General features: G+C 33.4%; 1 protein-coding gene across 1 annotated transcript; it reads left to right on the top strand.

The window, feature by feature from the left end:
* The first annotated feature begins 5,336 nt into the window (after positions 1–5,336).
* On the top strand, positions 5,337–7,533 carry LOC132190353 (BURP domain-containing protein 3). The gene is made up of 4 exons (XM_059605323.2): positions 5,337–5,446; positions 5,531–5,636; positions 5,752–6,041; positions 6,638–7,533. Exons 1-4 carry the CDS (start codon positions 5,408–5,410, stop codon positions 7,349–7,351), a joined length of 1,149 nt encoding a protein of 382 aa, XP_059461306.2. The 5' UTR covers positions 5,337–5,407; the 3' UTR covers positions 7,352–7,533.
* Positions 7,534–13,232: the final 5,699 nt, after the last annotated feature.

Here is a 13,232-nt window from a genome sequence, read left to right as displayed (position 1 = left end):
TTTTCATTTTTTAATTTGGTAGGTGGGATTGTTATATATGAACACGGATGCAAAATATATATATGGACAGAAATTTCCTCCAAACCGATTTGGAGGAAATATCCTTCAACCCACATAAAATGCTGCCAAATGTCTAAGCATTTAATATGCACATTAAATATTAAAGGTCATTAATAGCAGTTTACTAACTAAGGTTAACCTTTTTTTCTTTTTCTTTTCGTTAAACATGACACTTTCACCAAGGTTAGAATTAAACTGAAGACCTAATGTCAAATTAGATAAAAAACCAAAAAAAAAAAAGTAAAGAGCTAATGTTGGCTTAGAAGAAGAAAAAAAAAATCACATCTAAACAAGGATAGAAAATTTTAGTAAACCTAAATAAGGTGCAGTTGATGAGTCATATCAGAAGCATACCTTTTTTTCTATTCTCTGTTTCTCAAGTTCTCTGCATATGCGTCTGAAAGACTGTTGCTTTAGGAGAAGAATGGATTTTTTGGCATATACATGAAAATTGCTATCATATTAAGGTACTCTTCTTGATATTTTAACAATTGAGTCTTCGTGTTTTGGATAATATTTTGATTAATTTTAATCTCTATTCAGTTATCCCATTAACAGAGAGTTATCTAACATTTTCAATTTTTTATTTTTTTTCCCTTCGTTTTTTCTTGTCTTTTAATCTAACATTGTTGTATTTTTTTTTTTTTACACTTCAATTTTTCTTGTTTTTTCATCACTTTTATTTTTAATGGATTTTGACTTCCTACAGCCCACTCAAATTATTTCACTTAGTCATTTCAATGTGTCACATGTGGGTCCTTAGAATGCAACTTATATATATATATATATATTCACACTTCAATTGTTAAAGAGATTAAGACTCAGGTTAAAACTCTACCATGCATAATATTTTTTGTCATTTTAATTATTGCACTTCCACCCCCTCCTTGGTATCAGACCCCCTCCTTGGTATTAAAGCTATAAGAGTTGCGATCTTTTGTTTACTGTCTATCTTCTCTTTCCTCTGATTTAATTTGATCTTCCTATTATGTGATCCTCTTTTTGTTACAAACCTACCACCCCGTCGAACTAGCCTTGGTTGACCTCTTAAGACCCTTGTCTTGCCTAGGTCTGGCGTTTTTGGGCATAGGTCTAGTTTACCCCCTGATGTTGTTAATATTGAACATTTCTATTTAAGTATGAATTAAATAATGTTCATATTTGCCAAAACAATGTTTGTTTTCACATACCTGCTGTTTTTGTTAAAAATATGTCTGATAAAGTTATTCTTAGACTTCCATTTTTTGCTATGCTTTATCCTTTCTCTGTTAATGAATATGGTGTTTCAACTGTTAGAATGGGCGTTGAAGTTAAATTTCCTTTTGCTTCTAAATTTAAAATTGATGTTAGTAGATTGAACATAATCTCTACCAAGACTAAACATTTGAACTTCTTAAAGCAAGAAATCAAATACAAAAAAAAATTGTTGAACAACTTTCTGATAAATTGTTACAACCAAAGATTGCTGCTTTTAATACCCTGATTATTGATACTGTTTGTTCTGAACTTCCTAATTCCTACTAAAGCCAGACCTATTCAAACGAATACTGAACTTTGAAATTTTGTCAAAAAGAAATTGGTGATTTACTTTCTAAAGGAATTATACGCAAGAGCAAGCCTCCTTGGTCTTGTGCTGCTTTTTATGTTATAAAAAATGCTGAACTTGAAAGGGGAACCCTTAGATTGGTCATAAATTACAAACCACTCAATGATGTGTTAGAATGGATTTGGTACCCCATCCCGAATATATAGGAAGGACCTTGTTAATCGCCTTAGTGAAGCTTTATTTTTCTCTAAGTTTGTTATGAAGTCAGGATTTTGGCAAGTCCAAATAGCTGACAAGGATATGTATAAGACTGCTTTTACCACCTCTTTGGTCACTATGAGTGGAACGTCATGCCTTTTGGATTAAAGAATGCTCCTAGTGTATTTCAAAATATTATGAATGATATCATAAACCCTTTCAGTCATTTTACTATTGTTTATATTGATAATGTTTTGGTTTATTCAAAATTTATTGATGAACACTGGAAACACTTGAACTCGTTTCTAGACACCATTAAATACAATGGACTTGTTGTCTCTGCTAAAAAGATTAAACTTTTTCAAACCAAGATTAGATTACTTGGTTTTGATATTTCTAAAGGGCAAATTCGTCCCATTGATAGAGCTATTCAATTTGCTGACAAATTTCCTGATATTATCACTAATAAAACCCAACTTGAGGATGCTAAGAGATATATACATATATATATATATATATATATATATATATATTCTAATGTTAGGTCTCCAGTTTTTAACGTTAATTCTAACCTTGATGAAAAAACAAAACGTTAGTCTCATATTTAACCAAAAGAAAAAAAACAAAAACAAAAAAAAAAAACAAAAACAAAAAAAACAAAAAAAAAAAAACAAACAAAAAAAAATGGTAAAGTCCACTTAATCTCCTCAAACTACCACCCTAATGACAATCTATCCCTTAAACTATCAATTGCAACAATTTACTCCCGTAAACTACCAAAACAATGACAATGTACCCCTACTTTTAACAAAATGACAAAATTACCCTTACTAAAATAAAAATAAAAATACTAAAATTTATTTTTTTTAAAAAAAAATTAAGGGTATTTTTGTCTTATTTAAAATTATATAGGGGTAATTTCATCACTTTGCTAGTATTGGGGGGGGTACATTGTCATTGTTTTGGTAGTTTGGGGGCTAAATTGTCGCAATTGATAGTTTGGAGGGTAGATTGTTATTGAGGTGGTAGTTTGAGGGGGTTAAGTGGACTTTACCAAAAAAAAAAAGTTCACCTTAGTTAGTAAACTACTATTAATGACCTTTAATAGTTAATGTGCATATTAAATGCTTAGACACTTTGCACTATTTTATGTGGGTTGAAGGATATTTCCTCAAAACCGGTTTGGACGAAATGGAATAGGATCGTCTCCAATTCATAATGGACTAGAGAATATCTAGTTCATGGCTGGGATTTCTTCTTAGAAATCCTACAGCAAAAAATATGACACCTATCCCACTACAAAAAAAAAAAAAAAAAAAAAAAAGATTAATAAAAAAAAAATATGGAATGGTTGGCCACCCCATCTTAGCCATAGGGGGTAGATAGACCACCCCGTTTTAGCTAGGGGTGGCTTGACGTCCGGCCACCCCCTAAACCCAAACTAAAAAAAAAAAAAAAAATTGTTTGGCCCTTTGGCCACCCCTAGCCCCAACTAGGGCGGTCCGGCCACCCCAGACCCCCAATATTGTGGTAGCCAGCCACCCCTTAATTTTTATAATTTTTTTTTTAATATATAATATTTTATTATTTTTTTTATTAATGAGACAGATGTCCTATTTATGGCCTTAGTTAAAGAGATCCTGACCATTAACTGGAGAGGATTCTGTTCCAGGGGAAATTTCTATCCATATATATAATGAGCTTTAATATTTAATGTGTATATAAAATGCTTAGACACTTGGCACCATTTTATGTGGGTTGAAGGATATTTCCTCCAAACTGGTTTAGAGGAAATTTCTGTCATATATATATATATATATATAATGCTAGGTAATTTGTATCAAACTAGATTTTTAAATTTTGTTTAGGTTTGAAAATTCATATTATGTAAATGTTAATAAAAATAAATAAATAAACTAACATTCATGCTGGGTGCGGGGATGATGATAGTCCCTGGCTAGCCTCTTTATGGCTCATTAATTTACTTCAATTCCCTTGCAAACTAGAGAAAAAGGGGAGCGTAAAGTCCAACTTCAAGTCTTCAACCAACATGCATGAGAAGCAAAAGCATAGTAATATTAAATATGTTCCCATGAATTATTGATTCATTTATTTCGGAAACTTTCTTTCTCCTTACGTACCTTTAGGTGTGAATGAAAAAACCACTCAATTTAATATTATCTTCAACTAAATGATGATTCACGTTCGATCCCCACCTTTAGACAGTACACCAGAAGATGAACTTCAAAAATGGGGGAACAATATTTGTTGTAGGAAATATCCCACTTCATTTTGTTTTGTTGTGCTATTTTAGAGTTTGAGAATTTTATGTCATGTCACTCGTAAGATTGTTGATGGTGATAACAAAACGTATGATCAAAATCAATTGAAAGGCCCCACCCGCCCGCCATATACATTTAAGAAAAATGCTAGAAAATGCATTTTATTTAACAATATTGAGATGTGGTAACATTGGCCAATGGGTTGGTTTCGGCCACCCCATTTTGCTTTTTGAGGGCGGTTGAGCCACCCGTTTGTTTTAGTTTTTATATATTTTTTTTAATTTTTAATATTACTTATTGCCACATGTCAGCTTCGTATTGGATTGACATGGACTTTCGTCAATTTTTTTATGAAAGTTAGACAAAAAGTACTATCTCTTTCTTTAGCCATAAGCGATGTATCTTCTGTGATACAAAATAAAATATATATAGGTAAGAATAAAATAGTTAAACCACATGGGGCAAAAACATGTTTAACCTTTTTAAAAAAAATATAAATTGATTTAAGGATTAATAGAAAGTCTTACATCAGCATTATGAGATAATTATAGAGAAGTGCTATACTTTCCAAAAACAAAATTCCAAAATATGGTCCCAAAGAATGTGTCACAATATTCTTATGTAATCCATTATTTTAAGAAATGCGTTACCATTTCATGAGATTGTGACACATTATTTAAGAATCATATTTTGAAAAAAAAAAAAAAAAAAAATTAAGAAGTATAGCGTTTCTCATTCCATATTAATACTGACGTAACAATTTTAATTATATCTTAATTGATCTAAAGATTGTTTAAAACTGCTTCGTCGGCGGATAATGACAACAATATGATAAAAATGAGTTTGTAGGGTTAATTAATCTACTTGTAATGGTTGTAGCTATACGTATATAATGCACGTACCATTATTGTCCCAACCCCTTGAAGTCAACATTTGGTATAACCTTATTATGAAAGATGACAACTCCCAACTCCCACTAAACCCTCATAAATTTTGGTAGTTGTTTGGTTTTTATGTCCATATCTCCTTCTTCTCCTCAGTGTGAGTGAACACTTTTTCCATGTTTTCCGTCACACAATGAACAATGCAAATCTGATTTTTCCCTTGTCTTGTCTCTGCCACAGCCTGACCTGCCCACCCCTGCATCTCTCCTCTCCACCTGTCCCAGCTGCCATTAATGTCTTCAAAGTAAGTGAGCCTGTGGCAGTTGAAGCAATTAATGAAGCCCCCTTTATAAATTCCCAACAAGCCTTCTCTCTTTTGTACACAAATTATCTCTGCATTTCTGTTCTAATCCTCTGTTTTAATCCACAGCTTAATTATGGAGATCCATCTCCTGCGTATTTTCGCTTTTCTTGCTGTAAGCTTTGCAATCTTTCTTTCTTTCCTTCTTTTTGATTAATTTCCATGCTTATTTTCTAACTAGAATTTGTATATTTTGCAGCTTGCACTGGTGACGAGCCATGCTGCTCTGGCTCCTGAAGAATACTGGAAATCTGTTCTGCCAAACACTCCGATGCCTAAATCTGTTAGTGATCTTCTACACGAAGGTTCGTTTATGGAATCTGAGAGGACCCTTTAAATCTTTTTTCGATGAAATGATATTATGGAAGTTGAATGAGCATTTTGTTTTGGCTTCTGATTTTCATGTTGTTAACGTTGCAGATCTGATAGACGGGAAGAGCACTTCCGTTGATGTGGGGAAGGGCGGCGTTCATGTTGACGCCGGAAAAGGGAAGCCTGGCGGCACTTCCGTTAATGTTGGAGGGAAGGGTGGCGGCGTCGATGTTCATACCGGAAATGGAAAGCCCGGAGGCACTTCCGTTAATGTAGGGAAGGGTGGCGTCGGAGTTGATACTGGAAAAGGAAAGCCCGGGGGCACCAGTGTCGGTGTTGGCAAAGGAGGAGTATCTGTGCACACAGGCCACAAGGGAAAGAAGCCTGTGATTGTCAAGGTACGATTAAATCATCGTTTATCTTCAAAATTTTATTTTATAATAATAAATAAATTTAATCATTTCATTTAATTGCTGTCTAATAAAAAAAAAAAAAAAAATTTCACCTAGATCCTGAACTGTTAGTAAATCTTTTTAAATTTTAAAAATTCTTAATTTTATTAATGGTTAAACATGATTAAATGACTTTTATACCCTCAAATTTTTTTAAAAAGTTCTAAATTTACTCTTTGAACCCAATTATTTTTATTTTATTTATTTTTTTTAAAAAAAAAAGAAAGAATAACAAAAATCATCAATATTTTGATATTTTTGTCAGATTTCGTTAAAGTTAAGAGGATAAAAATTGAGGAATGGGATATATTATTATTGCATTAAATTGAAAGTTCATAAGTGAAATTGATAATTTTTGAAATATTAAAATCTTCTCAAAATGCGTAATATATAATTGAGAAGTCTTTGTAAAGGTTCTCTTAAAAAATATTATTCAAATACTAAATACATATTCGAGAAAGAATTTCTATTTTAATAGCATATTAAATAATTACTTATTTAAAAAATATAAATTTAAACGTTTAATTTTTAAATTCTAACAGGTAAATCCAGGTTCGCCCTTCCTTTATAATTATGCTGCCACGGAGGATCAACTCCATGATAACCCCAACGTAGCTCTTTTCTTCCTGGAAAAGAGCATGCATCCCGGCGCAGAAATGAACCTGTACTTCACCAAAAGCTCAGAGACGGCGGCGTTTTTGCCCCGACGTGTTTCAGAATCAATACCCTTCTCATCCAACAAGATGCCAGAAATTCTAAACCGGTTTTCTGTGAAACCCGGTTCAACGGAAGCTGGGCTAATGGAGAAAACAATCAAAGAATGCGAAGAACCGGGCATTAGAGGGGAGGAAAAGTACTGCGCAACATCGTTAGAATCAATGGTGGATTTCAGCACTTCAAAGCTCGGAAAAGACGTGAACGCAATCTCCACAGAGGTGGGAAAAGAGACCCAGTTGCAGAAATACACCATAGCTCCAGGGTTGAAGAAGATGGGGGGAAAGAAAGCTGTCGTGTGCCACAAGCAAAGCTACGCATATGCGGTGTTTTACTGCCACTCGACGGAGACGACAAGGGCTTATGTTGTGCCGCTGGAGGGCGCCGACGGGAGCAAAGCTAAAGCGGTGGCGATCTGCCATACCGACACGTCAGCGTGGAACCCGAATCATTTGGCTTTCCAAGTGCTGAAGGTGAAGCCGGGGAGTGTTCCGGTGTGCCATTTCCTTCCTGAGGATCATATTGTGTGGACGCAGAACTAGATCGTCTCTTGCGTTTGAAATTAACGATATTATATTATATATGTACTTTCCATATAAATCCCGCTGCATTTTGCTACACTACATGTTTAATTAAATAATATTCTATATATATTTGGGTAGGACGACGTATATTTTAGTCGTTAATAAATACATCCTTAGGCTTTATTACGCCATTTTCTTTCTCCAATGTTGAATCTTCAGTTTCTCCTCTCTAATAAGACTCACGTATCAACAAGTCCAGTAATGATAGTTATTTTAGCTATTTAAAATATAAGTCTTTGAATTTTAGTTTCTAATATTTTACTACAATCTTTAACAAAAATATTTATTTAACTCACTACTTTTTTTAAATGTTGTTTTTTATCCTTACTTTGAGTGAGAGAGAAATGAGGAAAAAAAAAAAAAAAAAGCTTCCAAGGTGCTACAATAAACTTTCAAATATGAAAGTTTATTTGAACAAATTTTAGCAAGATTTATATTTTGAAATGCCTGCCGGATGAGAATAATAACTCATAATACTTATATTTAAGTATAAATGGTCATTTAGAGCATTTGTTGGATATGCTCTGAGTGTTACAACTTTGATATTTTTGAACTATTGATTAAATAATTAAATTTATATTTTTTTATTAGTTTAAATTTTTTAGATAAGTAATAACAAAATCGAATCATTTTTAGGAGAGGAGCCGATTCCTTAAAAAGGAGGGCAAGTTTGTCCAAAAAAAGAGAAATGACAATTTTGCTTCTATTTTTTAATTAACCTCTACTTTCTTATTTAACATGGTATTAGAGTCAAATCTATTAAAAATTGAGGTTGAGTGTACGTGTGAGGAAGAGTGTGATTATAATTTTTCTTTCCTAGCAGCTTAAGCTTTTGAGACAAGCAATAATTTAATGTTATCAGAGCCAAATATTTTGTATTCGAACCCTGACTCCATCAATTAACTTCCGTTTAAATTAAATATTTCACCTATAAAAATTGAGTTTGAACCCACACACGAGGGAGAGTTTTAAAGCATTGATTTAATAATTAAATTTATTTTTTTTATATCAGCTTAATATTTTGGAAAAAGTAGTGATTTAACAGGTATATATAGTAACGCTGGTCGCTAACATTGTAACAGGATCAATCAACTTAGACCGTCTTCAAATTAAATAAACACTTTAAATTATTGTCCTAAACAAAAAAATAAAAACTAAAACGTAAAAAATAAAAACTAAAACGTAAAAAATAAAAACCAGTTTTTAAATATATTTTTTATTTTTATAATAAAATAAAGGAAAAAAAAAATTAAAAACGAAAAAAAAAAATCCGATTTATAAGGATATTTTAAAAAATTAATTTAATTTTTAATTTTAAAAAAAAAATAGAAACAAGTAAAAAAATTGAGTAGTGATAGAAGTTACGCTGGCGTGCGTAAACAGTAACGCACGCCAGTGATGTGGCACATACCATGTCTTCCCAATTTTTTTTTTTTTTAAAAAAAAAAAAATGAAAAAACCTGCGTTCAAAACTCAAAACACATCCCATTTTCATTTCCCTCCAGTTTCTTCCGCATCAAAACCCAGCCCCGATACCCAATTTCTTCCCAAACCCATTTTCTCCCCCACTGGCGTCGTGATCTCCTCTCTCCACCGTGCGTCCATCTCTCTTCCAAGGCCCTCATTTTCCCCCTCAAAATTCTTCCCCCAAAATTCTCCCTACCCAAGAACATGCTCCACAACCGCCGGAAGTTCATTGCTCGTTGCTGCCCTAAACCCATCTCGACACAGCCGCTCGTTGCCGCCCACGCCGCCGTTCATTGAAGCCAACTTTTGGAGGCAAAAAGAATCCTCATCTGACGCCAAAAGTGGAGAGGAAGCGTTTCTCTTTGTACTCTGCCCTCTTCTCTCTGGAATCCCTCTCTCTTTGCTTCCTCCTCTGAAAGGTTTCAGCTCTCTCTTTCTCTCTTGCTTACGGTTTATGCACAGAAAAGCAAAGCTATAACTCTCTCTCTCTCTCTCTCTCTCTCTCTCTTTCTCACTCAGACACACAAATCCACAAATGGAAAGACAAAGAAATAGGTTTTATTTCTTTATTTTCATTTATTTTTCCGGGTGAAAAGGCGAATGGGAATGAGATTTGGAGTTGATTTTTGTTGTTCTTTGTGGATTTTGGGTGTGAGTGGCCGACTGTGTATTTGGTTTGAGAAGTTTTGTTGTGATCTTTTGGAGGAGCCCAATGGGTTTTTATTTGATGAAGTTTGAGTAGCTTTTGTTGTTTAATTTTGGTTATAGAGGCCAAATGGAGTGAATATGTTTTTGAAAATTCTTTTGGTTGATTTTGTTTGGGATGCTCTAGGTAAGCACCGAATGGGAGGGAGGAAGAATTTGGATTCTTTCTCTAACATTGGCCGAATGGGTGTTGGTTGTTGCAATTCTTGAGTACTACTAGTGAAATGTGGTATATAAAGGTGAGCCCTTGGACTGACAATTAATTACATTTCTCCAGATTTTTAGTGTGGTATTAATGCCTTCTATTTTGCAGTGTAGTCCCTTTTTTGTGGCATCGTCAATGCTATTTTTTCCATTTCAGGGTTTATGTTCATATTTAGATAATCATGTGTGGAGTTCTTTCTATATTTCCTGTATACTTGGGGTTTTCCTTGTATTAATAAAACTTTCGTATTACCTATTAGAAAACATATTGCCTAGAATTGCTAAACGCCTGGTTTGTTGTATTCAGATTACATGATTTGTCGTTTTAAAGAGAGCATGCGACCTTACAATGACTGTAGGACTGAAGTTGCTAAGGAAAAAATAAATAAAAAAGACTATAGGATTGAAGTTATCTGGGCCTTTTGTTTAGATGAAATAAGTTTTTCCACTTGCAGTATATTGTAAAAAGTGCATATGTTGTGTTCAAAAGAGAATGAACTAACATAAAAAATGTTGGGTCTTCTCTAATCTTATTAAACTTTTATCTACCTGCATCGTTATCATTCTTGCTAGACTACAAGATGAAAAATACAATGTTAGCTTGTTGCACTATAGCATTTGTTAGGTTGCAAAATATTAGCTTATGAGAAATAAAGGTGAGGGTCTACATGAAAAATTATCTGGTAAAGATACAACAACCACATGCTTCTGTATTTCATCCATCTATTTATTTTCCTTTGGATTATTTTTAATGTGAAGGTAGATACTTGATTGGTATGAGAAATATAGTTCATAGTTTGTGCTAATTTATGAAGTATTCATGTCTTAAAAACTTAGATGTACCTTGAGGTGACTATCTGTATGTTGGCAATTAGGTTTTAACTGTTGTTTTGCTTATTTCTCAAATTACCTTGTTCTTAAATGGTATGACAATAATTTATATTTTCAAAAGAGACCATGGATTTATCTCAATTTCATCAGCTGTCACTTAATATGCTTTTCGTTTCTAGTTTGGTGAGAATCAATGTTGTGGATTCACATACAAATTTGTTTTTATTTGGCAGTAAGGGTTGGTTAAGATTTGATTAGCATTCTTAACACCATATTTTAATCAGTTGTTTTTCTTTTTTTATGATCTTACTATTATTAGTTTTGGATAGATTGACATGCTCACATTTCACCGCTTCTTGTTTAATTCTTGTTAGTAGTGTCAACATTGAAGTTCCTCGATTTTCCTAATTGTTCACTTGTCCCATAAAATGCAATCTTTAGTTTTGTTTGCCTCTCTCTCTCTCTGTGTTCTTTTTTTTTTTTTTTGGGGGGGGGGGGGGGGGGGGGGGGTTTCATTACACTAGATCTTATACACAAGAATTTAGAGCCATGTTTCCTTTTATTCACTGATTTAGTCAAATGTTCTATTTATATTGTAGTGATCTCATTCAACTATCATTTCTAAATGAGATTAAATTGATGTAGCTTTAAGAGAACCCCTGTTTATGGTAGATAATACTGAGCAATTATTGAGTAATATGTCACTACAATGAACATACATATAGAACAATGAATGTGAGATGGATGAGTTGCTAAAGATGAGTGGAATTATAAAACAAATGCTTTCATGTGAAAGTCTAGATAGCGCGTGTAATATCCATAATAGTTAAGTGGTATTTAGGTAATTTGGGGAAGAAAAAAAAAAAAGACGCATGGTGGTGTGCTACCTCACCCCCACCCCACTATTTTTTTTAGACACGCCCCACTTACCTTGTTGATAGGTTTTTTTAAAAATAAAAAATAAAAAAAAGAAAGAACCTGCTAGAAGTCCAAACCTTGAGCCAGTGTAGGACACCCTTGTAATCTACCTTTTTTTTTTTTTCTAAAAAAAAAAAACAAGTTTGTTTATTTTGCTAACTTACGAATTTCTTTTGTTGCAGAATATGCGTTTTAGCCTCTTTGACTAAGTGATTGAGCCTGTTGGTTTGTTTGTACGGAGGCTCTCTTATTTTTAGCTAGTGCTTTTAGTAAATGTTAAAAGATTTTGAGTTTATAGTTGGCTGATTGTGGTGTATAGTTTTTGTAAGTGTTGAACAAGTTGAAATGATGTATAATTTTTGCAAGTTTAAATAGTTGGAATGTTTTTGTAAGTTGGAGCAATTGGAATGGTATATGGTTTTGGTAAGTTTGAACAGTTGGTAGCACCTTTTGTAATTGTGATTAATGTCCAGAGAAGCAGACAAATTATTGAAGTCATATTCTTTGGACAAATTATTTAAGTCATATTACTTGTGGAAGCACTTTGCTCACATATGTGCCCAAGATTTTAGTTCAATATTATTCTCGTTGAAGTCCATAAGCAGTGAAGATAGTTTCATTTTGAATGGCCATCCTTTTCATTGTTAATCTTCGAAACATGAACCGAAGAAAGAAAGGTAGCAAATTTCTAGTTAATAAGAATTTGGATTTTTGTTTGGACTGTCGTTCGGATGGCTAGTCGTGTGGCAATTACAATGACTACTCAGATATTAGGTAATATCAGCTAGGAAAGCTTTGGGTCAGAGATTGGTAAGCCACATAACGTGTTTCTCTATTTGCAAAAATTGATTACCAAAATCATTTTTAACAAAACATAGACAAACAGGTTGACCATTTAGCACTCACTTTTTGTTGCAAAATTTAAACATTTCTCACATTTTGTGGGGGCATGGAGATCACCATTCCCTACCAATTTTTCATCTCCTTCAACCATTTTCTCAAATTTTTCTAAATATGTTATTTTTATTTTTTTACACTTTCTTATCCTCAAGCTCTCTTTTTCTTTTCTTTTCCTTTTTTTTTTTTTTTGGCCGAGCCGAAAATGCCCTACCTCGAGCTCAAGCCACTTGAGTACCTGGCTCAACTCGAAAGTGTGTTTCTAGCAAGCTCGAGCCCGAGCTACCATATATACCCAGCGAGCCGAGTTCGAACAAGGGGTTTTCAGCTCGAGCTCAAATTCGGCTCGTTTACATATCCTTTAATACGAGCCGGTCCGAGTTTGCCAAAACTCGGCTCGGCTCATTTGTAGGCCTAAATTCATAACTACATAAAATGCATTCATCTTGGAATAAGTATATACAATAAGAGTCAACCCTATGTGCCTCCCTATACAGTACAATAAGCACCATTTTCTCAGGAGCAACTCCAACCAATTCTGCATATTCAGACTAGTAGAGTATAAGTTCTAACAAAATATACATTGTTAGAACATTGTGATTAAATATACAAAATATTCTCCGGGTACTAAATGAACATACACTTTTTTCATATGACCTCCCACCTTACAAAATATAATAGAATAAGAAATTGAAAAAGACTAAATTAGTGAGAACTTGAATCTTCCTCAACGACTTAGCTAATAACTAATTTCCTTGAATTGATTCCACATTGCTTTGAACTTCTATATTCACCCTTTACAAAACCATTTACTCTT

Source organism: Corylus avellana, chromosome 9, assembly GCF_965113065.1.
Source record: "Corylus avellana chromosome 9, dhCorAvel1.hap1.2, whole genome shotgun sequence".
Classification (NCBI taxonomy): domain Eukaryota; kingdom Viridiplantae; phylum Streptophyta; class Magnoliopsida; order Fagales; family Betulaceae; genus Corylus; species Corylus avellana.
The sequence above is the reverse complement of the archived record's forward strand: the minus strand, read 5'-3'. Positions and strand labels throughout refer to the sequence as shown.